We start from the raw sequence: 26,199 nt of genomic DNA on the forward strand, positions 1-26,199 counted from the left end.
CAACGTCTGAGGCCTAGCTTCTCAACATCGACGACGCAGGCCCATCCTAGATCCAACGGTGCAACAGCACCCGAACGCTCCAAGAAGGCGTGGCCTCCATCTGCCATCAGGCGGCAGCGCCACGGTGGTCCATGATGATCGCCACACACACGTCTAGCGGCTCTCCGATGACGCAGCCTCCATCCCGGCGCCAGTGGTGACCCAAGTGACAGCTACAAACAATGAGGGGAGAGGGTGTGTGGTTAGGGTTCAACCCTAACTGCCCCTCCTTGCTCTTTTATATGGGGCAAGGTGAGAGGGAGCTCGGCCAGGCCTTGGGCCGAAAGGCCTAAAAGGCCGGAGCCCATGTTGTCTCGGTCCACAGGCTAAGATCTACGGTGGTCTTCATAATTATAGCAACGTCCAATATTTACTGATTAACAATACTGTAATTTATGTTTTAGCCCTTATCTTTAACTGTAATTATATTCAGTATTGTTTCATGTTATAAATTGATGTTCCAGACCCTATTTTATTTGGAAATTTGTTATGTCCCATGTGTTTGCCCTTGTGCATTCCCTATGACATATCATTATGTTTACAACCTTGCTATTTTTGCAATTGAAATTCTATTACTTGCAAAAACACTTATTAATTCAAGTAGAATTAAATAATGCAAATTAAGTGATCACCTTGTCCACTTGATATAACACAATGTTTCAAACTTTTGTACATTGGCCATACACAAGGTAGCACCTAGTACTATTGCGGGATCTAAACTATGTTTATCACATAGTGAATATCCTCAATGTGTGTACCCAACATCAAATTTGGAACAAAGGTCTATACCTTTTCAGGTGATTAACTTAAACCATATCTCATATTGGCCATAAACAAGGTAGTACCCAAGTACTATTGTGGGATCTACACTACGTTTACCACATAGTGACTATCTTTAATGTGCGTACCCAATTTGAGTATGAATTAAACAAGGTATACACCAATTTGGTGATTAAGTTCAAAGTGTTAACATAGCTTTGCATAGCACAAGGCAGTGGGATTCAAAGCATCTAATGCATAGTTACATATTACTCCCCTACTACTGAGAGATCTACACCATTTAGGTGACTACCTTCAACGTGTTAGTTACATAATTTGAGGTCTACACTATGTAATTTAAGTCTCAGCTTGACTTTACAAATTTTGTATTATTACAACATTACAATGATTCTTCAATTTACCCAAAGTGTAAATTCATTCAATCATCAGTCATTTTGTAGGATAAAATGTCAACGTCGAGTTCGATAGACTCGAGTTAGATGGCAAAAATTATCTAACTTGGGCGATGGACATGAAGATAAGTCTACTGTCCCGCGGACTCATAACGGTGATTAATCCTCCTCAAGAAGAAAATGCACCACTTCAAGATCAAATCAAGTATGTGTCTTTATACTTCATAAGGCACCATCTATATCCAGATTTAAATCTGAATACTTGATGGATGAGAATAATATGATATATGGAACTCCCTCAAAGATCATTATGAACAGCAAAAGACAGTCATACTTCCTGAAGCTCAACGCGAGTGGTCCAACATTCGCCTCTAGGACTTTAAGTTCATTGGAGAATAAAACCATGTTGTTCATAAGATCTGCTCTAGGTTGCTATTTTGTGACAAAGCTCCCTCATATATGCGGAAAAAATTGAAAAACTTTGTCTATAATGCTTCCTGCCCATAGGGTATTGCAACAACAATACCGTGCTAGGAATTACCAATACTATTCTGAATTAATTCACACTTTACTTCAGGCTGAAAAGCATGATGAACTTATTTTAAAGAATCATCACCAGCGCCCTACATGCACTGCTCCTTTACTTGAAGTCAACTCTAATATTCAGAATACCAAGAAGTTCGACGGCAAAAAATGCCACCCAAAGAACTCCAAAGGCAAGAAGAACCGCAACAAGAAGAAAAAAATTCTATGGACACAACAAGGGGAAGGGCATTGCCAAGAATAACAAAGACAAATATGACATTTATCGTAAGTGTGGTCATGGCATGAATACTGTCAAATTCCCATAATCCTCGGATTATATGTGCACCGCATGTGCCATAAGGAAACTAATTTTAAGACCCTCTTATCTTAAAATCCGAGCTGAAACACCAAATTCCTTGAACGCATTCAAGGCAATATATGTGGTCTCATCCAACGATTAACTCGACTGTTCAGGTACTTCATGGTCTAATTGATGCATCTACACGATGGTCACATGTGTGTCTTTTGTCCACACAAAACTATGTATTTGCTAAAATAATTGCTCAAATTATTAAATTATGAGCACATTATTCTGAACATAGGATACAATCCATTCGAATGGACAATATGGCTGAATTCACCTCACTCGCTTTTAATGATTATTGTATGGCCCTAGAAATTCAAGTCCAATATATAGTATCATACGTCCATACTCAAAATAGTTTGACTGAATCTCTAATCAAGAGACTAAAACTCATTCTACGGTTATTATTACATAATTGCAACTTACCAACTTCAAGTTGGAGTTATGCAGTCTTACATGTTGCTGACTTAATTCAATTGCAACCAACTGCATATCACATAGCTTCCCCGCTGCAGTTAGTACGTATAAATCATCCTAGCATTACCCATCTATGAAAGTGCGATTGCATTGTATACGTACCAATCTCACCACTGCAGTATACATCAATGGGCACACACTGGAAATTAGGGATCTACATGAGGTATAACTCTCCATCGATCATAAAATGCCTCGAACCCCTCACATGGGACCTATTTACAGCCTGTTACACTGACTGCATATTTGATGAGGATCATTTCCCATCATTAGGGGAGATTTTATGTACCAGAAAAAATAATAGGAAATTAATTGGAATGCCATAGATATTTCCTCCTCATATCCACATACTCAAGAATCTGAACTCTAAGTTTAGAGGATCATAAATTTGCAAATATTGCAAATAACCTGCCAGATCTATTTATAGATAACAAAGGTGTCACAAAATCCTACATTCCTTCTAGGAATGTGCTAGAAAGAGTGGAGGTACCAAACAAAACCACTCAACTCACAAATCAAAATAAGAGGGGGAGAAGTACGGTCACAAAGGATAAAGCTTCTTGCAAGCTACCACAGAAATAGAGGAATCCCTCCTCCAAAATAGTAAATGCAAATCAACAAGTTGAACGACACCTAAGTCCTATGGATACTATACATCCAATGGATGATCAACATCCACAGCCTAGCTCAATTGTGCACATAAATATTGAAGCTAGGTTTTCAGAACACCTCAACTCTATCATAATAGGAAATCATGATGGGTCAGAAAGGGTAGATGAAATTTTCATCAATTATATTGATTCTAGATAATCATTTGATAGAAAGACTATAATTATCGACACTTACTTCTTCTCAAAGAATGCAAATAGCCTTCACAATGATCCAGATCCTAAGATCATGGCAGAGTGTCATAAGTGCTTGGACTGGACATAATGGAAAGATACCATCCAGACAAAATTGTGCTCACTCTCCAAAATAGAAGTATTCGCATCAGTAATACCTACTCCTCGTTACATCTTCCATGTGGGATATAAGTGGGTTTTCGTCCGCAAACGAAACGAAAACAATGAGCTGGTGAGATATAAATGAGGCTTGTAGCACAAGGGTTCATGCAGAGACCCGAAATTGTTTTCAGTGAGACATTCTCCAGTAACGAATGGAATTACGTTCTGATATCTAATTTTTTGGTAGTTCAAAATCATCTATCTATGCAGTTGATGGATGTAGTAACTGCATACCTATATGGGTCACTTGATTTGGACATATATATGAAAGTCCTTGAAGGACTAGACATTCCGAATCCAAATGCAAACTATAACATGTATTGTGTAAAGCTTAAAAAGTCACTATATGGCTTAAAGCAGTCGGGAAGAATGTGGTACAATCGACTAAAAGAGTTTCTTCTACAAAAAGGGTACTCCAACAATGATGATTGCCCATGTGTTTTCATAAAGAAGTACTCAACAGGATTTTGCATCATCTCTGTATATGTCGATGATCTTAATATCATTGGAAATACAGAAGATATAGATGAAGCACATAATCATCTAAAGACAGAATTTGAAATGAAGAATTTGGGTAAAACTAAATTTTGCTTGGGTATACTAGTACACCAAGCCGTATATACCTAGTAAATATTGGAGAAATTCAATATGGACAAATCATATCCATCCAAGACTCCTATGGTGGTTCGATCTCTTGATATGGAGAAAGATCCATTAGACCACGGGAGGAAGGAAAAGAGATACTAGGATCCGAGGTTCCTTATCTCAGTGTCATTGGAGCACTTATGTATCTTGTAAATTGCACTATGCCTGATATCGCATTTGCAGTGAACTTACTAGCTAGGCTTAGCGTTGCTCCAATTAAACACCATGGGACGAGAGTCAAGAATATCTTTCGATATCTCCAATGCACCATTGATCTTGGTCTTTTTTCCCAAAGAAAGCAAGAAATGAATATGATTGGATACACTAACGCTGGCTATTTATCATATCCCCATGATGCTAGATCACAGACGGGCTTCATGTTCTTACACGGTGGAACATCCATTTCATGGAAGTCTTCTAAATAGACTCTAGTAGCTACATCCACAAATCATTCTGAAATAATTGCATTATATGAAGCATCACGTGAATGCGTATGGCTTCGTAGAGGATAAACCACATACAACAATCATGTGGTATTGGCTCCATTGAATCACCAACTATTATCTATGAAGATAATTTTGCTCAAATGCAAACATGTTACATAAAGAACAATATAACCAAACATATTGCCCCTAAAATATTCTATACTCATGAATTGAAAAATAATGGGGAAATAGAAATCTTGCAAACTAGATCATGTGATAATCTCACTGATTTATTTACTAAGTCCTTACCAACTTCTACATTCCATAAATATATTCATGGAATTGGTATGCGACGATTTAGAGATTTGCAAGGTTCAGGGGAGTTGATCCCTCAATAATAACATGATCATATTATATTATACTCTTTTCCTTTATAAATTTTTCCTATACGATTTCTCATATAAGATTTTTAATGAGGCAATATCTACCTTAATCCTCCTATTTTTTCAAGTGGTTTTCGGAGGTTTTAATATAATCTATAGATCATAGTTATTGTTATTAGAGCTCATCAATGAATTTTTCCTATTTAGGTTTCTCATATGAGTTTCAATGAAGAAATAACCAATATATGTCATATCATTTTCTCCTTATATTTATTCATTGGGGTACAAAGGAGTTTTAATGGCATATCAACATAATATTTTCTTATATTTTTTCCTCAAGGTTTTAGAGGAGTTTTCAAGAAGTATACATTACAGATAATTGATCAAGAGGGTGTATTGTGAATAGGCATCATTAGCTTCATGAGAATGTGATCAATTAATCATATAACTATTATTAACAATTATTCAATGTAATTAACAGTTACATATGAGGGGACACCCGTTGGGGGCAACCGACCTCCCAACAGGTGCTTTTGCCACCCCTTCACTGTGTATTTAATGTAAACATCATCATCAATGGAATCTAAGAATGATTCTCTCTAATCTCTTTGTCTCCGATCGATTTTCTACTCACAATACATTATCAATCACCAGTTCTACTACTAATCGGCCACAACAAACACAGAGAGGCACGGAGGCCTCTCTCAAAAGGTAAGATGGCGCATCCATTCTGTCCCATACATAGCATACCTGCTTCTTCGGACTTCGTCGTCGTCGTTTTGCCACTACGTCCATGCCCTCGTCGTTCCCGCCATCATTCACACCATGGTGCTCACCGCCATTTTGGCTGCAATAGCGGCCCTGTTCCTGTCCCACCACCGGCCTTACCGCCTCCAACATCGGTGCCCCTACCGCCTTTATCTTTTGGAGTAAGGACACCCACTACACCGGACATTAGTGTGGGGTCCTTCACGGTGGCGGCTACAACCATAATGGCGATTGGCTCCGGCGCACCCGCCACAATGGTAGCGCGTAGCGGCGTTGTTCCCCTCTTCAATTGGAAAAATAATAGCTAAATTTAAAAAATTGCAAGAATAGGTCATGTCGGCATTACGAATGCCGACAGCCTATGTGGCACTGAGCCCGGGGCCCTGTCGGTATGCAGAAAGCGGACAAAAGGCATGTCGGCATTCCATGTGCCGACAGGACCCCGGATAGACATCGATAGGGGTGCCACTGGAGCGGACAGTCGATATACCTGTCGGCAAACGGATTTGCCGACAGGCCTCTTTTTATTGATTTTTATTAAAAATTAGGGTTGACAATAGCTACTTTTCCATTTGAATTTGATTTTTTGTTTTTAATAAATTTATGTCATAGGAATACTAAAAAAACTATTAATCGAACAATAATAGTTGAGGAGCACAATTATCATAGAATCAGACATGAATGTTACATACGCTGAAAAATATTACAAGGGGTTTATCGTCGGTGCACGAATAGACCTAACCATAAAAGAGATGACGACAACAAATGTTGGCATGTACAGTACGCCTAAAGACTAACGTAATAGCGTTCCGCTGCTAAACCTAACATGTCTTAGGGAATGAAAGTAGGTCAAGTTACAATAGATGCTCTCTACTGAGTGCACCTAGGATATTTTCCCTTTCGCAAGGCATCGGGGCCTCCCACCTTAGCACGATGGGCCCTCTGCTGCTTCCTTTCCCCTCTCTACTTTGTGTGCTTCAGCCGCAGCGCGCTCCTCCGCCACCTTCCTCATGCGCTCCTCGTCCTGATGTTTCAGCCGTAGTTCCTCCTGTTGTTACTCGTATTCCCGGCATTCGTACGCTTCCCTCCTCCACGGCAAGGCCATTTGGACCCACTACTTCTAGTGCTCATTTTTCTTCATATCTAGTCATTCCATGAAGTCACAGATAGGTGAAGGAGACTAGACAAATAAAACAAGAGGGGAGATTAGTAAGATAGTGCATGAAATCATATAGAAAGTGTCACATGAGTGATTTATGTCGCTATATCGGTGGGTACTTGTATGGTCCATGTCGAAGCTTATCGTACTAGTAGTTGGCACAAATGAAGAAGCGTAGCCATAGGTGTAGGAGATGTCCTGTGACTCACGAAGCCTACAAGGATCACCACAGAAGAACATCAGGGGTTCGACCCCCCTGTGAGATGAAAATCCACCAATGTTTCTTGGGTGGGCTAGGTGGATCTGATGAAGATATTGCAGTTGAGATAGTTGAGGAAGGAGTGATCTATCCATGGATAAGGGTGAAGTTATTTATAGTGGCTAGGGGCTGGTGCATAGACTGAGTGCATGGGCTTGGGATTCCCTGTGAAAGCTAGAAAAGTTATGGTATTGATGCTTGACAGAGATTCCCTGTGAAAGTTGATTCTTAGTGTGGTCATATCATTCTCCAAAAGTTGAGCAAGGAGTTATTATTCCCTCTGCATGGAAGGCAGGGAATCCTATGAAAGCATTGGGCTTACAAAAAACGTATTGGTAGAATGATAAAACCCGATCATTTCATTGAAGAAAGTAAAATACATCATAAATAAGGGTCATCTTAAGCATTCATTGCATGTATGTGGGTACAATATGTAAGGCAATATACACCGACTCGTACCCTGCTCGTACACATTCTACGATAAGTTACAATGGCATGTAGCACTTCATCGCTAAATGAAGTATGCCTTATGGAAAGATAGATTGCCGAGTGCAAGAAAATATCTACTAGGTTGGTGGAAAAGATAGAGATTTCTCATCTAGTACTCCATCGCTAAATGATGCATGTCTTAATGGTAAGTAGTAACGGATGAACATGTAATACATAGAATGTAGATATGTACGGATAAACTTTTCAGTGGTACCCCTAATAGGCCAGTGCAGTCTAGCGAATAGACTTCTCAGTGATACCACAAATAGGCTGGTGTAGTCTAGGCCATAGGCTCTCAAATGCTGCAACATCTTTGCACTGCCTCCAGGACTTCTTGTATATAAATGAAATCCAATCTATTCTCTATGCACATATCTGCTGACCTCACATTTAATTGAGATAATGGTGCATCCTCATCCTCTTGATGGCCCCATCGATCCACTGCATTCACACCCCCATTTAGACGTCTATGGTAGAGATTATTACGGAAACTACAATGCTCTTCCTTACGCGTTTTGGCCGCCATATCAGCATGGAGATGACGTTGTAGTCCAAGTTTATGAGCATTTTGGTGACGCAGGCTGTCGATTCTTTTATTGTCCACATTTCAGAGTAAGACCAAATAAAACACACATTCTTTACGATTTTCACCATACCATTTACTTATCTCATATACCACTTTTTTCAGACGGGTGATGGTGGTTTCCAATACTAGATTGACCCGCAGTTGGAACCACACATTCAAGAATACATCCGTCACCTGCACCTCATTATTGTGGAACTACAGGAACAATTGCGCCAAGAGAGAGCCAACAACGTAAGAAGCCGCTATATCCCGCCTCACATGGTAGGTCGGAGGAAAACTGGGAGTAATATGGATGTGTTCTAGCGGACAACCCATGTGTTAATTTCGTATTTAACCTGTACTATTTTCGCCAATGTATTTCACGTAGGGCTTTCATGTGTAGTATGCTACGTGTATCGTACTATCGTAGTTGTAGTATATGAGGGTATTGTCAATTTATGTTATGCTACATGTATCATACTTTCGTAGTGGTCAGTATGAGTAGTATCAATGTATCACGAGGTACTACGTTACACTTATGTAATTTTTTATTGTACATGTTGTTTGTAATTGAATAAATTGTACCCTGTCGTGTAACAATTATTAGTGGTACCCCTATTCTATCGTTGCAGTCATGACGGCACGCAGATATGTTTGAAAGATGATAATATTGCACGATGCTAAGCTTTTGGAAGGCAGGAGAACACGGGTAATAAAACCAAGGTTGATAACATAGTACCGGCATAAACATCCTACATGACATGTCAATCACATAATAGAAATAACATAAACATGTACAAGTGTTGTTTAATGGCGCAGTCAATGGGGGTGTCTCCATGGCCACGGGTGCGCTTGATGCGCCGCCCTCCGGCCTCCATCTAGCAGTTGCTCTATGATGCACCTGGTCGGTGGATAACATAAAGGGGTCATGCGAAGGGTGGCGAGGCTGTGTAGCATCTGTAGGGGTAGCAGGGTCTGCCTGCGATGGCTACATCAGTGGAGGTGCCCCCACTATCTACGACAGGTCCTCCTCGCCGACCGGCTTCGTCAACTAGTTGTTCGTCAAGGAAAGCGATGAGCCAGATGCTTGCGTCGAAGGATGGTGGAACTGTTGCATGGTATAACTCTGTCAATGCCATGTATCACAGTATAGTTGAATTAAAAGATACAATCCCGAGTGATACCATTGATAGTGACGAACCTGGAACTGAAGTACCCAAGTGGAAACCCATAGTCGGCATGTAATGCAGCGGTGGTGGCTGAGACGACGAGGCGGGTTCCGTGTGGAAGCGTGTTGGCATAGCTCGTGTGCGTGACAGCGACCTCATCTGTGTGGTAGGCCCGACGATATCCGATACCCTCTAGCATGAAGCACGTCAAAACCCGTCAAGGCAACACCATACCAGCTGATGTAGACCAGCCATCAGCTCGCCCGGGTCAACCCGCAGTGGGACTGACTCCCAGCGGTCCATGAAGTCTAATAACTCCATGTCGACGTCCCTGCACGTGTCCACCTACTATGCCCGAGCGAACACATGTAATAATGAGAATGAAAGTCAGTACAATGAAATAGCCTCACGTATCATTGCGTGGTACGCCGCCACGGGCTCTGTAGCGAACATGTCGGTGACCTCCGGCTCATGCTGTGGTGGCTCTGGAGGCACAGGGAAGCACCTAATCCGCATCACTTCGTGAAACCAGTGCAGGTACGCATCCTCCATCCTAGGGTCATAAGGCCCGCTGGGGATGTGGACGTGTGCAGCCATGTCCACCCACTCATCCACCCACGCCTTCAACTTACCCCTCCAAGTTGCATCGTACGCGATGCCCTGACCCTTCCTCGTTATCCTGCAAGACGAAGTTACGATTACGGACCAGATAACATGGATAGTAAAGAACCTATACCAACAAATACTTACAAGTGAGTGTTGTCCATCGATAGTCGTAGCAGGGGGAAGTGTTGGTGATACCCGAATTGTCTGAATACTGTGTCTGGGTAGTAGGGCTCGACCGTGACATCGAACACCAGCTGTCACCACGTAAGCCAGAGAGCTTGGTCCCTGTGGCACAAGTCAGAGATGCCAATAGGCGCGCGTGTCGTGATCGCCTCGTGGTCGTACGGTGTCCAGCACACCCTATCTGTCTGCAGCTGGTCGAATGTGGCAATGAACTGAATGTACGAAGAGCGTGTCATCCCCGTCGCCCACCTCGGCTACATGTAAAAGAAAAATGTCAGGCATATATGCGTCATAAAAGAACAATACTAAAAAAATGTGTTAACTTGTAATACTTACGTCGTGCTTGCACCATAGCGAACCCATCATAGGGCCATCCACTGCGTTGTGCGGGCCGAACTCATCGGGGAAGTAGAAAGATTGGTCGTAAGCGTCGTACGAGCTGAAGTGCGGGCACGTTATGTCGAAGTGCTCGTACGACTATGGGGTCAGGAGAAAAGGACAACCTGTGAACGACCCGGACTCACTCCTCCTAAAGCAGGCCTCTCACAACGCTCGGTATGTCTACGGTAGGACTATGGAGCCCTAACTGAACTGAGGGACCTGCTCTAGGGGGTCGTCCACAATCTGCTGTGCGAAGAAGAGGAACCGCTTGTCGACGGTGTCCGCGTGCGTGCTAGTGAAGATGACCCAACCGAACAGCCACAGTAGGTACGCCTCTAGGTGCTGTCGCACTCTCCAGTCCTTTGACTCTGGCGTTAGGCGGTCTGCCTTGAACTGCTAGACCAGGAATTTGGTGTCTCATGGGGCGAGTTGAAGCCCACCTACTAATCGGGTATAGGTCCGTGACATTCAAGTGTGTCCGATGCGTCGCATCGATCACAGGGTCGATAAGCTCCATACCTAAAAGCAAAAAAGATTGTACTACATAATATAATGAATACGACAAGCACAAAGTAATGCAATGCAGAATATGCAAAATAAAAATTGAACTCGGGAGAAATAAAATACAAAGAATAATACATAAATGAAAATCCACAACAATTCAACTTCAAACTAGCCTATATTGTCTAACTATTGAAAATCCACAACAATTCAAATGTACAATTCCTTCATCAATGAAAATTATATACATCTAATAATATCCAATTTTCATAATGCTATTAAATAACCTATTTTAATTCTACATTACCGAAATTTTTTAAAAAATTCAACTATTCCACATTTCCTAACTAACTATACTATATTTTCTAGCTATAGCTAATTTCAAACCATATCTACTCTACTCTACTCTAAATTTCATACTCTTATTTTTCTAAATTATATACTTATACTGAACATTTCTCTAATAGTCTAATTATTTTCCTACTGTTTTTTAAGTATTCCCAATTTTTCTAACTATTTATAATTTCAAACTATTTTTCTACTATTTTTCTTAAATCACCTTTTTTTCCCTAACTAATACTATTTTTTTCTTATTTTCTAACTACTCCTAATTCTTTTAACTACGACTACTTTCTAACTACTCTAAATTTGTAACTAATTCTAACTAATTAAAAAAAGAAAAAACACTTATCGGCGCCACTGCACGCCGGTGAAGCCATCCGCCCGCTCACTACCGCCGCTCTCGCCGGACGCCGCCGCCCGCCTATGCCCGCCGCCCCGTGCCGCTCGCTCGCCGTCGCCGCCCGCTCTTTATGTACGGTCGTGCGTGGGAGAGGAATCGGCGACCGTGAAATATATAATGGCCTATCGACACTTGGAATGCCGACATGCGTATCGACATTCCGCGTGCTGACAAGCGAGCCTGTTGGTATGCAGAATGCCGACAGGCAACTGTCTACGTGGCACCACCCTAACACCCTTTAGGTGGGCCCACAACCTGTCGGCTTTTAAAATGCTGACAGGCCTCAGGCCCACTACCACGTAGGCTATCGGAATACCGATAGGTCCATTATCGATATTTCATATACCGACAGGTAACTATTCTTATAATTTTTTTAATTTGACTATTAATTTTACATTTTTTAGTAAAATAACATTATTAAACAAATTCAAAACAAGACTGCCAAACGGTTTCTAGGCAACGGCTTCTCATAGCAGCTCCTTGTAAATAAGATATCCCAAATACGTGAATTTACTCGAAATCAAGCGTCTTCATATGGATATGCAGTTTTTTTACCCATCAAACCATCGAGCAAAAATCTACTACGCAAATGCTATAGAGTCTAACAAAGAATCTAAACAACAAATCAACCCATGCAAAAACTCTGTTCACCAAAGCGAGCTGGAATGCAAACCATTCCGCTGTCGAGGAAACAAGACAACTGCGCAGGCGAAAACGTCCTCCATCATCGAAGCATTCCATCTCTCACCGAACTACTTGCAAGCTCGTTCCTGCGTCTCCAACTGCAAGCGCCGCTGCCTCCTAATCCGAGGCGTGCCCGGACGTCCGCCGTCGCACCGGAAGGTCGGGCTTCGCGCCGAGAGTTCTTCGTGTCGTCGGCGGAGGCTTCACTGCGCTCGCCGGCTTCACCTTCTGCTGAGACCCTGCAGAGAATTTTAGGTACGATCCGGTTGATCCTCTCATGGCGCTCGCTACGATACGATCAAGTTTTGAAAATATGGTGAGAGAACGCGCCGCACCTGCTTGCCGGGAAGCCTTGCCGTCCGCCATCATGGCCGGCGGCTTCTTGCCGTCGCTGCTGTCCAGCCGCGACCGCACGGTACCGCTCGACACCGAGGACGCGTCGTCCGGCGACGCTGTGCCGGCCCCGACCCCGTTCTCGTCGCCGCACAGCGAGTTCTCGCTGCCAGAGTCCGATGGCTTGTTTCTGCTGGCGTGCGCGCCGCTGGTCTTCTCCCTCTCCACGGCCCTGTACGCGAACATCTGGAACGGCACATCCGCGACGCGCGCGGCGCCCTCGCCTTGCTGCCACGCCGGGATCCGCCTCAGCAGCTGTGCTTCGATGTCAAGGTAGTCGGCGGGCGGAGCGGGCGGCGCGTCGGCCTGGCCCTGCTGCTGGTCCGGGTTCATGACCAGGAACCGCTTCACGTAACGGAGGACGCGGCAGACGGAGGCGAACGACGGGCGCTGCGCCGGGTCCGCGTGCCAGCACCGCTTCGTCAGGGCGACGAGGTACTTGGGCGCCTGGAACGGGAACAGGGGCCGCTCGCCGGCGCGGATGTTCTTGCTCGTCTTGTCGCCCTGCAGGTGGTTGTCCTCGAACGGGACCTTGCCGGTCAGCAGTTCGAAGCAGATCATCGAGAAGCTGTACACGTCCGCCTTCTCGGTGCGCATGGCGGCGGCGTCGCTCTCCTTCTCGAGCACCTCCGGCGCGTACCAGATACAGTCGTTGTCGCCTCCGCCGTTTGCGTTGGCATTGCCGTTGCCGTTGCCGTTAGCAGAAACTTTTGCTCCGGTTGTGATGGTGCCCCACCGCTCAAACCCGGCGACCTTGACGTGCACGAAGCCGTCAGGCTGCCGCTGTTTGATGAGCACGTTGGACGGGTTGAGCTCACCGTGGTAGATCTTCTTAGCATGCAGGTACTCCATCCCGCGCGCGATCTGCAGCATGATGTCGACGGCAACGACGAGCGGGAACGGTATCCGCCGCCGCGGGCAACTCACCTCCTTGATGAAGCTCCCGAGGCCCTTGGCTATGAGCTGGTCCATGACCACGAAGTACTCCTTCCTCTCCTCGTCGAGGAAGCAGTACGCGGCGTGCGCCACGTTCGGGTGCGCCACCGACGACAGCAGCGCCACCTCGGCCTCGGCGTCCCCGATGAAATGCTTCACCGCGAAGCTCTCGCCCATCCACTGCACCTCCTTGAGGCGGCCGCCGAGGCGCCTCCGCACGCTGTAGTCGCTTAGCAGGATGGACGCCGGGTGCAGCTTTCCCCGCGGCGCGATCAGGGCATCGGCGAGCCGGTGCTCGCTCTTCGTCAGAGGCTTCGACGCCGCCGGGGCCTTCATCTCGTCGAACAGCTGTGATAATACCCACCTGTCCTCCTTCCACGCCGTGTCCATCCGTGCGACGAGCTCTTGGGACACCAAGTATAGATTGCCGTGCGCGTGCTGGAACAGCCTCGGCTCGACCATGTCCCTGTCGTACTTCTTGGCGAGCACCAGCCGCCTCCGCGCGATCTCGTCGGCGTCGGAGCCGGCGATCTCGGCGGCGGTCTCAACGGCCTCGATCGCGACGGCGACGCACCAGAGGATGCCGTGAAGGTGTTGCTCCACGCACTCGGTGCCGTGCACCATCGCAGCGGCACGCGCCCACCAGCTGCCGCGCGGATCCAGGCACTTTAGGACGTAGCCCTCGGCGTCGCGGAACGCGCGGTGGAGCTCGCGGAACGGGGCCTCCAGGGCGCGCCACTTGGCGCCGCGCTCCTCGAAGCGGAGGTGCACGCGCACCTCGCCCGTGACGGCGGCGAGCGCGTGCGCGCACGCGTCGGCGAGGAGGCGGCACTGGCGCGGGTTGATGCGGAGGTCGGACTCGAACGCCATGAGAGCGTTGATGCTGCCCATCGCCTCGCCGAGCTGCCGGAGCTGCTCCATCTTGATCGGCGATCAGTGATAAGATTTGGAGAAACGAGGATGGATCAAGTCTCTGCGTGCTGCCAGATTGCTTTTGCTCTGTTTCTTGAGACGCCAACCTCGGTTTCTGTCTTTGCAACTAATGTCAAACACTCAAATGTGAGCGTTTTTTCTTGGAAATGTTATCACTGCAGGTATGAAGAAGATTGGTCTAGCTGTTTATTTGGAGAGTACAACATTGATTCATTACTACTACTTGCTTGGCGTGGTGAAATATACAGTTAGTAAATGCTGGAAACAGATTTTAGACGAATTCTAAATATCCTACAGTTATTCCTTTTCCCTCTGTTTCTTTCTCATTTTGCACTATTTCCTTTTGGGTATTAATTATTGGGGTGTGAAATGAAAACTGTCGAATCAAGAATAAATTTTTTCCCAGGACTATATACACCAGCAATTGATGTATTAACCAGGAGAAGGCACAGGTTCTGACACCAGATTAATCGGAGAAATTGAGTCGCATATCTGTTCTATAATCAAGCATACATGAATTTTCTTGAAGGGAAAAAGCATATATAAATCCATGAAACATATCGAGAGAGAGGAAAAACAAAAGAGGAGAGGAGAAAAGAAAGACACACGTGAAGGATGAGACATAAAGAGAGAACTTACAAGCTTCTCGGAGCGCTTGAGAAATAACTCGAGGACGATCGTTGCACCAGGGGAGAGGAGCCGTAGCCTTGGAGGTGGAAGAAGAGAAGGCCGTAGCAGAAAAAAAAATCCCCGGAATCTTTATCTGAACAAGGGCGTATATGTTGCTTGAAGAAGCGGTCAAAATGGAAAGTTCCAAAGGTTGCAACTTTTGACGACGAGACCCCAGCTAAAAGGGACAAGAGGAAGGGAGGAGTCCCCAAAGCGAACGAGGAAGACGACGAGGAGGAAGAGTCCCGGGGAGAAGAAGAGGAGAGTGTAATTCTGGAATGGGGCCTGGACGTTTTGGTTCCCACGTCTCTGCTGTCAGTTTTCCTTCAACCGCAGGGAGTTATGGGAGCAGCGCTTCGTTTTCCGACTCTTGCTCGGTTGGTAAGCTCGGTGGGAGGGCACAATTTGCCGGCTACGTTTCATGCTGGAGTTAGTCTACATTTGTCTCCAATAAAGATAGAGACAGTGATAAAAATTAAGTCTCTTTTTTAAAAAATGAAAAAGGATAAAGCTGTTTTTTTCTTCTTCTTTCGTTTCGAATAACAATGCTACTCCTCACCTAAAAATCACTAGAACAATCCTACTCCTCACCTAAAAATCCAGCTTTTAGGTGGTGGTTGAGATGGAAATAATCCCGTTGAAGTAAGTTTCCATGCGCTTTGAACCAGTCGGTTGAAGTAAGTTTCCATGCGCTTTGAACCAGTCGTATCGTGCGAGAGATCAACGTCCTAAATAAAGCGTGTAGCGAGGTTGCATATATTTTTGCTAATTTGCTTGGCAGGAGACCATACAATTTTCTCTCATCCTGATCTGCGGTCAAGAATTCAGGATGTGTTGCATCTTTTGGTTCTTTGTGCAATATAGGAGTGTTATCGGATATGGATATCGCTGGTTCTATATTCTATCTCATGGTTTTTTATTAGAATCGGTGTTAGACACGGTTGGTGTCAGATATATATGCAGATAGTCTCTGTCATAGATATGAATAGAATATGTAACGAGTCATATACACACAATATAGATCATAAATATTTATTCGGATATTTTGTAAAAACAGTAATTATATATATCGCATATGTTATGGTTGTTTGATTATTCCACGTATTCAAAACTCAACTCAACGACATTAGAGATCGAATAAGCAAATCAGTAATATACTTATATGGAAGTAGTTATGTTAGAGTAAAATTGGAGAAGTTACAGGTACCCAATATAGTGGGTGAAACTTCTATTAATTATTTAACATATTAATAGCTTTGAAAAAAAAAATCAACTACAAACTTGTATATCTCATCAAGAAATACAACTTTCATATAGAGATTGTCACTATCCAACTTCATATAAAAAGTTATAAGGTTTGAAAGGTAGACTCGAATAATTTTCAGATATATTCGATTTTATTCTTGTACCTAGCTCTATATCTAAATCTAATATCTGATACAACTATCTGAGATCTGATCTAATATTTAAGACTTTTTAAAATATCCAATTAGCATCTAAAATAATTCGAGCTAGAAAGATCTAACCCATTTTCACTCCTGGTGCAGTACAGTGGTACCTTCTACTGGATACTAGATGCGGTTTTTTGGCGGGACAGGAGGACACTTACCATGCAACTACATAAGAGATAGAATTTTTTTTATAGATAATTTATTTGTTGATAATGAGACACCTATAATAATTTTGTTAATTTTTAAACTTCATATTTTTAATATTTAGTAGACGCTGTGTGAGTTTATATGCATAGTGATAATACGAGTGTATTGCTGTTTCTAAAAACACCCAAGAGAAGGCACGGCGTTGACCATTTTTCACCTAGTGCAATGCTGACGCCCGACGACCAAGTAAGTGTACCAACTTAAGTCAGTCAATGAGTCCGGTATTATTAAACGGAAAGAGCAATCAAATCGAGTACTGGTATCCAGCCATCTTCCACAGTAGGCCCAACTATTCTTAAGCTAAACTGAATGCTGCTAAACACCTGAATACTGGAAAATTCCATAATGGATGGTAATCTTCAGAGCACCCATTAGATTCGTTTATGGTTCGTCCTGCAAAGAGAGGCAGTGAGAGACAAGATGAAATTATCATTCCGCCTCCAATGACTACTATGAGATCTTCATCAAATATGTGTGAATATTTACTCACAAGTGTTATCTTTCTATCATGTTTGCTTTAATAATTTTGAGCTATTTGTTGGCTCATCATTTACACTTATAGCGGTAACTTTCTAATAATGAATTGTTGAGTGCAATGCCTTATGTAAAAGTGGGAACAAAAGACATTCCTTTATTAAAAAAAAGAAAACCATAGTTATGTTTGGATGTCATAATTTCCAAAAAAAAACTTGGTATTGAGAAAATATAGTTTTATAAACTAGATCCACATAATACTATGGTTTAGAAAAAAGAGATCCTAACTGGAGTTTCCAAAACTAAAAAAACACATTTTTGTCAATACTATAATTTTCAAAAACTACAAGATCTGTTACATGTAAAACCAAAGTATTTTATAAAACCATAATAAATTTCCAAAATTCAAAAAACTCAGCATAAAAAAAACCGAGGAAATCTCATCCTCGCTACTGACGCTTCAGAGTACATAGCTCTCTTTCTGAGCTGCCACTTTCGGGTTGCTTCGCCCCTCGCCAGCTCGTTTCAAGCGGGAAGACGGTTGCCTGGAGCCCTGGAGGCACGAGCGGACGTGTCGGTGGTTGGCTGGTGCGTCCTGGCCCGGTCGGTGACCGCCCCAACGGCGCGAACTGCCTTTTCGTGGCAACCGAACCAAATACAACCACGGATCCTCTTGAAAATAGTTGGTGCCCCAAAGTTCTGATTCATTCGGGCAGGTTTATTGGACCACTATGAACCAAAATTCTTACTGGTTTGTAGCCCTTTGTGCCTAGGGTGTGCTGATTATCTTTAGCTTGTATGTACCATGTAAGACATTGTAATGCCTTCGGGCACTCTTTTGAGTAATGAAATTCAAGTGGAGAAGCTCTCCCCCTGGTGATTGCCTAAAAATAATAATTCTTAGCAAGGTCTCTAGAAAACGTTGAAAATACTCTCTCTGATCGTAAATACTTATCACTTTTGATTTTTTACAGTGTTCGATATGCAATTTTGATCATTGTTTTTATTAGAATATAGTCATAATATCTAATAAAAATATAATATAATATTATAAAACTATTTTTCAAGATAAATCTACACATATATTTTTATGTTTTCAAACTAAATATTCTATAACCTATCCGCAAAAGTTTCAAGTAGCATTGGTTCAACAAGAAAAAAAAATTGGAGTCCTAAAAAAAGCAAAAAAATTGGATAGACCAAATTTTCCCAACACTCCTCGATTTTTTTATATTTCAAAAATATAAAAATATAAAAATAATTTGTCATAGTTCTGTCTAAATTTTTTTAGAGCTAGATCATAGTATCCTTTACACCAACATTTTTTTAGAATTTTTTTATTACTATTTTGATATTGTTTTGAATTTTAAGAGCAACGAAACGTAATATTTTTTTATTTTTAAACTCGTCGCTGGTTGGAAGGGTGATATGTCAGTAGTCTAGTTCAACAATTTTTCAAATAGATGCCTGTAGGATCTAGGATACTGACTAGAGAGAGGTGAATAGGCGGTTTTTAAAACTAATTGCTAAGCGATCAACGAAACTTGTGAAAATAAACTAAAGATCATCAGAGAAATATGCAAATAACTAAGAGCTATGTCAAGGTTTGCAATCCTAGGGTGATATACAACAATATATATTCTACGAAGATAAATTGTATAAAGTAAATTGCATAAAAGTAAATTGTTCAAAGGATGACACACGAAATTTATCACGTGATATCGATGATTCGCCGATCGCTCCTAATCCATATTGAGGTGAGTTCAAGTTTCTAACCGCTTCTCTATCAAATATCCAATTCTCACATGAGAAATGGCTCACACCGAGCAACTTGATCTTAAGCCAAAAATAGAACAAGAACTATTCAATACATCGATTCCACTAGAGTAGCACTTAGCCTCTCCAGCAAGATGTGCTCAAAGCCTCTCACAATCATCGTTGTGGCTCCTTCACAATCTTCTTTGAAAGTCTCAACAACACAATAACCTTCAAGCCGTCTAGGAGGTGGCAACCTGCAAGAGTAACAAGTCGATGACCCTTGCTTCAAGAATCACTAGTGTGATAATGCTCAAACTCTTCAAAGTTATACACTAGATGCTCTCACACTTTCAAAAATGCAACCACTAAGGTAAGAGAGGAAGATGACGAATGCAAGAACTCCAATGAGTTGTAATAAAGTGCTAGACCCCTTCTTTGAACCAGCCAAGCTCTTATTTATAGCCCACACTCAAGAATATGGTCGTTGTTGTTGATTTGACACCTCTGCACACTGGGCGGTCAGACTGTAGCTCAAATGGTGGTCAGACCGCCGCAAATACAACGACTACAAAAGGCGTGATGATGACACATGTCTAGCGGTTAGACCGTGACCCCTCACAGTCAGACCGCGAGTAGGGAATAGAGTACCAAAACTCTCTATTCCCAGAGAGGTCAGACTGGCCATACCGGCGGTCAGACCGCCAGCCAGACCAGAGGGTCTGAACCCCTCTATTCGTTTGGTGGTCAGATCGGCATACTCTTCGGTCAGACCAGGATTGAGTTCTACTAAGTATCAACCAAGTTTATACAGCGATCAGACCGGCCTCTCCGATGGTCAAACCACCACAGCTCAGAAACATCCCAAAGACAGTCTTTCCTTGGTTTCTCTCAAATTAAATTTCTTACTCTATATGAAATACAAGTTTGAGCAATTATGGCACTATAGATATCTCAAGTAAATATGCATCAACCCCTCTTAATAGTATGACACTTATCCTATCAATTTCTCTTCTCTAATCTCTTTTGATCGATAAAGAAAATACCCTATAATTATACATTTGCCTTGAGCTAGCCATTTTCATATTTTCCACTCATACATCTTCTAGCTCTGCAACATCTCTGTGAGTAACATTTTCAAAACTCATTCAAACATGTTAGTCCACAAATGACATATTATCATTAATTACCAAAACACAAATTAGGAGCATAGATGTTTCAATCTCCCTATTTTTGGTAATTGATGACAATAACACTAAGAAGTGATGTGATTTAAGTTTTAAGTCCACTTTTAACGATTAGCATAAAGAAGACTCGAATGTGAGTTTCTATAGTAAGAAATTTAAGGATATAAAATTAAATAGAGATAATTTGCTATAAATACTCATATCAATGTAAGGTCCCCTATACATATGCCCCTAAGATTTAGAGTAAAACAAATGAAACAAGTTAAAAATTTGAATAAAAAAAATTAAAGGAGTTTACCTTGTATATATGGATCCAAGGAAAGAGCTATGATCAATATAATCATAAGGTCACCAAAGAACATTTTTCTCAAGACATCCAACAAAAATTAGAACATATAGATAGAGATGAATACGGAGATAAGCAAATAACATAGTTCATCATATTACAATACTTAAAGAAACAAAGATGCAATGTCGTTCATTACAATGCTTAAAGAAACAAAGATGCAATACAAGATAGCTGTCTTCTTCACTTCTTCCAACTTCTCCCCCTTTGGCATCAAATACCAAAAGGTCTGGTCATCCTAAGGAGGAGAAGGACGAGGACGAGGATAGATACTGTAGAAATGATAGGAGAAGGTAGTGAACTGATCATCAAGCCACTGCTGTCCAAGAGAGAGGTTGTGAAACATTTCATTCAATTCTTAGTTCTGAGCATTAAGAGAGGCAATGTCCTATCAAGCCAGGAAGATGGACAGACGAGTAGATTGCAATTCTATCATTATAGGCTGATAGAAGTTCTGCTAAAAACTAGCCTAGAAAGAATCCAAACTCTACTGAAAAACCTACTAGATAGATGTCATGTAAGGATCAAAGAAACTAGTTGGAGGTGCCCACTGAGGAGGAATGTTACCTTAAGGTCCCTCATGCTGACCTCCTTGAGCTGCAAGAATATCTTGATCTCTATGACCTCTATTCAGAATACGAGGATTCACTTCGAAAGGCTTGTATCCCATATATTTTATATCACAAGATGTTTGCCCAAAGTTTGTCTTCATAAGAACAAGAGACATTATAAATGGAGCAAAATAAAGATTTTGAGTTATGCTCACTGTGATATTATCAATAACTTTCAGAATGTACTTGATCACAATAATTTCCTTCTGTTCATGATATGATTAATGATATTCCGGTAATGATCCCGAATAGCATCATTGTTTCCACTATTTGGAGCAAAAGTGGCTCTTACAATCTTATTATTGATCATAATGGGCAATACCTTCAATCCAGTCATTGTCCCAAGTGTGACTCTAGGAACAACCCCATGTGGCTCATAAAAGGCACTCCACACATTTTCAGCCAAACAATCGTTATCATTTATATTAATAGAGCCATAAACAAGATCATAAGAGGTTGTCATAGCACTTGCAAAATCCCTAAATGAAGCTTCATATTTTCCGGATCCTGTCATCCACTCAATTTTCTGAGACTCATGAGAAATCTCAATTGTTGCATAGAATTGTCTGATGACAGTGGCATTCCAATAACATTTGAAACTCACTAACTCATAAAGATCTAGCTCTTGAAATATATCAGCTAAACCATCTATGCTAGGCTAACTTCTCAAATAATCCCATTCTATCCATTTTTGTTCAAAGATTTTCTTATTCAGAATATGACCATATAAGGTATCTTGTTGCACCAAGGTATAAAAATGTGGTTGAGAAGCATCATTATCTAGAGCATATTGATAGGTGTTTCTAGCTCTAGTATATTCAGTTGAAGTTCAAGATTTTCTATACCCAACATAAGCTTGGTGATTAATTTCAAGATCCTCATCACTGACATCTTCCATGCCATGATCAACATTACCAACAAAAGACAAGGTTTCCTCACCAATATCCTAAGATGGCATCCAATCGGAGTCCTGACGATCATCCTTTGAATCTGAGTCCACCAATCTTTTCTTAGTCTTACCATGACTGGCCACAATCTTTGTCAACCTCTTCACAAAGTCGCTTCCACTTCCACTTATCATATAAGATGTCACAAGAAATTAAATAAAGGGATATAATTGATACAAGATAAAACAGTGAAGAAATCAGCTTCTGCCGCTGCTGGCGATCAGATCGGCACAGGCTGCAATCTGACCGCAAGCGCGCAGACAAATCCAATTTGATGCATTTCGAAGAAATTGGAAGTTCCAATTGATCAAGCTTTGAGCATAGCCTAATTTAAACCATAGCAAACTATTACATTCAACTTTATCTCAAATTCATGTCTCATAAGATGGATCTTCTCTTTCAAACACTAAGCATGAAAAAAAACCCTTAAAATCCATGTTAAAAGGAGAGGGAATCGAGAAAATACCGAGAAGACATGGCAGAGGAGTCCGCGGTTGGACCAGGGATCGTCACAGATCGACCGGGGACAAGGGATTTAGGCTCCCTTGAGTTTCCACCGAGGGCATGAGTTTGTGAGAGAGGAAAAGAAGAAGTGATCGGTTGGGAAGAGATGGGGACTGGAGGAGAAAAGAAAAAAGATCGATGTGGACTTAACAGCCATTGGCAGTCAGATCGAGAATCGGGACAATCAGACTACTGGAGTCTAGAGGCTTGAAAAGTTTCTGTATAGATCTTGACAGTCAGACCGAGACTTGGTGCAGTCAGACCGCGAGAGCGCAGAAGGAAAAAAAAACTCTCTGTATGGATATGGCAGACAAATCGGGAGGGCTTTCGATCGGACCGTTGGAACAAGATAGCTCCAGAAATTCTAGATTTAGATATGAGATGAGATATGATAACCATATGATCTTTAGAGGTATGAAATACGATAGAACCATATGCAATTGGGCATAAACATAATCATAGAAATAAGTTTGAATTGAAATTATGTAACAAATTTACATATTCAAAAAGGAAATAAACATAAACAATATGAGCATATGAATCAAAGTATGATTTCTAAAACATATAAATACGCAAACATCATGTGCCCATTGTTTCATGCAATATTTGAGAAATCAATGAAATTAAGCTCATTTCTCAACTTGCAAAAACGACTCTCATCTAAAGGTTTTGTGAAAATATCCGCTAATTAATCTTCAGTTCACACACTATCTACTAGGATATCGCCTTAGCTTATATGATCTCTAAGAAAATGGTGGTGAAAATCAATATGCTTGGTTCTAGAGTGTTAGACTAGATTTGTGACTATTTTCACGACACTTTCATTTTCACACAAAAGAGACACTATTTTGAACTCAACTTCATAATCTAACAAAATTTGCCTCATCCATAGCAATTGAGGATAATAACTACCCGCGAAAACATATTATGCTTCGGTGGTAGAAAGTGCTACGGAGTTTTGTTTCTTGGATGACCATCAAACTAACGATCTTCTTAGAAATTGGCAACTTTCAGAGATGCCTTTTCTATCTACTTTACAACCCACATAATATGAATCCAAATATCCGATTAGCTCAAACTTAGCACCCTTTGGATACCAAAGCCATATGCTAGGAGAGTATTTTAAATCACTCAAAATACGCTTAACGGTCATCAAATGACATTCTTTAGTGATGCTTGAAACCTTGCACACATACACACATTAAACATGATATCGGGTCTAGATGCGGTAATAAAGCAAACTACCTATCATTGATCTATAAAGATTTAAATCTACCGGTTTACCCCCCTTATGAAGATCAAGATGATCATTTGTCGCCATGAGAGTCTTGATAGGATTTGTATCTTTCATGCCAAATTTTTTAAATAAATCCTTCAAATATTTTGATTGGCTAATAAAAGTCTCATCTTTGAGTTACTTGATTTCAAGTCTGAGAAAGAAACTTAATTATCCAATCATAGATATTTTGAATTTCCTAGACATCATTTCTCCAAATTCATCACGAAAAACTTTGTTAAGTAGATCCAAAAATAATATCATCAACATAAATTTAACATACAAAGAAATCATTTGTAATAGATTTAGTGAACAAAGTAGTATCAACTTTCCCAATTTTAAAACCCTTTGAAACAAGAAAATCTCTAAGTCTCTCATACCACGCATGTGGGGTTTGTTTAAAGCTATAGAGAGATTTAGAGAGTTTATATACATGATTAGGTCTTTTAGGATCTTCAAAACTAGAAGGTTGTTTAACAAAGACGAGTTCACTAATTTTACCATTCAAAAAGACACTTTTCATATCCATTTGATATAACTTGATATTATAAGATGAAGCAAAAGTAAGTAAGATTTTAATAGCCTTAAGTCTAGCCACAGGAGCAAAAGTTTCGCCGAAATCCAAACCTTCAACTTGAGTGTATCCTTCTGCAATCAATTTTGCTTTGTTTTTTACAACAATCCCATCTTCATCTTGCTTATTCCGAAAAACCCATTTTGTGACAATCACATTATGATCTCTTGGTCTTTATACCAATTTTCATACATCATTACGGGTGAAGTTGTTTTCATGTAGTGCATTCAGCCAATCCGAATCATTTAGAGTTTTTTCTATATGGTTAGGCTTAATAGAAGATACAAAAGAATAGTGTTCATAAAATGAAGCAATACGAGAACGAGTTTGAACACCTTTAATAAGGTCACCAAAAATTTGATCAATAGGATGATCCTTGTTAATAGTATGGTGAACATTTGGATGAGCTACCGGTACTTGTGATGGAGTTGATAAAGTGGTAGCTTGTTGTAACTAATCATCCATATCTTCCACATTATGAGCTTGAACTTGATCATTTTTAGTGGAAGAAGATGGAATAGCCTGAATTGAGGTAAATGGATCATCCTTTTTGTTCATCTTCCTCTTTTGGCTTGATGTCACATATTGACATATTCTTGATAGCACTTCTCAAACCTTTATTACCTATATCATCCAAATTTTTTTACTCTTCTTGTGAGCCATTAGTTTCATCAAATTCAATATTATGTGTATTTTCAACCAAAACAGAGTTTTGGTTGTAGACACGATAAACTTTACTATTAGAAGAATAACCAAGTAAGAAACCTTTGCCACATTTTCTTTGGAATTTTGATAAACCAGTACCTTTATTTAGAATATAGCATTTGCATCTGAATACCGAAAATATGAGATGTTTGGTTTTCTTCCAATAAGAAGTTGATATAGAGTATTCTTCAATAATCTGTGACAATACAATCTATTTGATGAATGGCAAGCGGTATTGATAGCTTTGACCCAAAGATTGTTTGAAATATTATATTCCGAAAGCATTTGATCTTGCCATATCAATTAAAGTCCGATTCTTCCTTTCAACTACTCTAGTTTGCTCCGGAGTATATTTGGTCGAGAATTCATATTTAATACCCTTTTCTTAAAAAAAATCCCCAACCTTTGTGCTCTTGAATTCGGAGCTATTATCACTTCTCACTTTCTTGACCTTAAACTCAAATTTATTTTCGACTCTTTTAGCAAAGCTTTTGAATGTATTAGATACATTAGTCTTATCATGTAAAAAGAATACTCAGGTAAATCTAAAAAATTTATCAACAATGACAAGACAATAGCTATTACCTCCAATACTTATATATATAGTAGGACCAAATAAATCTATGTGTAATAATTTCAAAAGTCTTGAAGTTGATATGGAGCTTTTGTATGGATGTGAATTTTTCACTTGCTT

General features: G+C 41.1%; 1 protein-coding gene and 1 long non-coding RNA gene across 4 annotated transcripts; both read right to left on the bottom strand.

Annotated features, from left to right (window-relative positions):
* Positions 1-9,015: 9,015 nt before the first annotated feature.
* On the bottom strand, positions 9,016-10,294 carry LOC133909983 (uncharacterized). Its single transcript, XR_009908475.1, has 3 exons — positions 10,191-10,294; positions 9,473-10,119; positions 9,016-9,379 (listed from the first exon to the last, which is right to left on the bottom strand). It is a non-coding gene; the product is annotated as an uncharacterized LOC133909983 (long non-coding RNA).
* Positions 10,295-12,325: 2,031 nt separating this feature from the next.
* On the bottom strand, positions 12,326-15,828 carry LOC133907800 (uncharacterized). Of its 3 annotated transcripts, none has more exons than XM_062349908.1 (3): positions 15,439-15,828; positions 12,873-14,905; positions 12,326-12,776 (listed from the first exon to the last, which is right to left on the bottom strand). In XM_062349908.1, the coding sequence occupies exons 2-3, from the start codon at positions 14,785-14,787 to the stop codon at positions 12,655-12,657; spliced, it is 2,037 nt and encodes a 678-aa protein (XP_062205892.1). In that variant the 5' UTR covers positions 14,788-14,905; positions 15,439-15,828; the 3' UTR covers positions 12,326-12,654. The 3 variants fall into 3 exon arrangements, with proteins under 3 accessions (XP_062205892.1, XP_062205884.1, XP_062205878.1); XM_062349900.1 differs by having other exon boundaries at positions 12,873-14,954; XM_062349894.1 differs by having other exon boundaries at positions 12,873-14,977; positions 15,435-15,828.
* Positions 15,829-26,199: the final 10,371 nt, after the last annotated feature.

Source organism: Phragmites australis, chromosome 2 (assembly GCF_958298935.1).
Source record: "Phragmites australis chromosome 2, lpPhrAust1.1, whole genome shotgun sequence".
In the NCBI taxonomy this organism is placed as follows: domain Eukaryota; kingdom Viridiplantae; phylum Streptophyta; class Magnoliopsida; order Poales; family Poaceae; genus Phragmites; species Phragmites australis.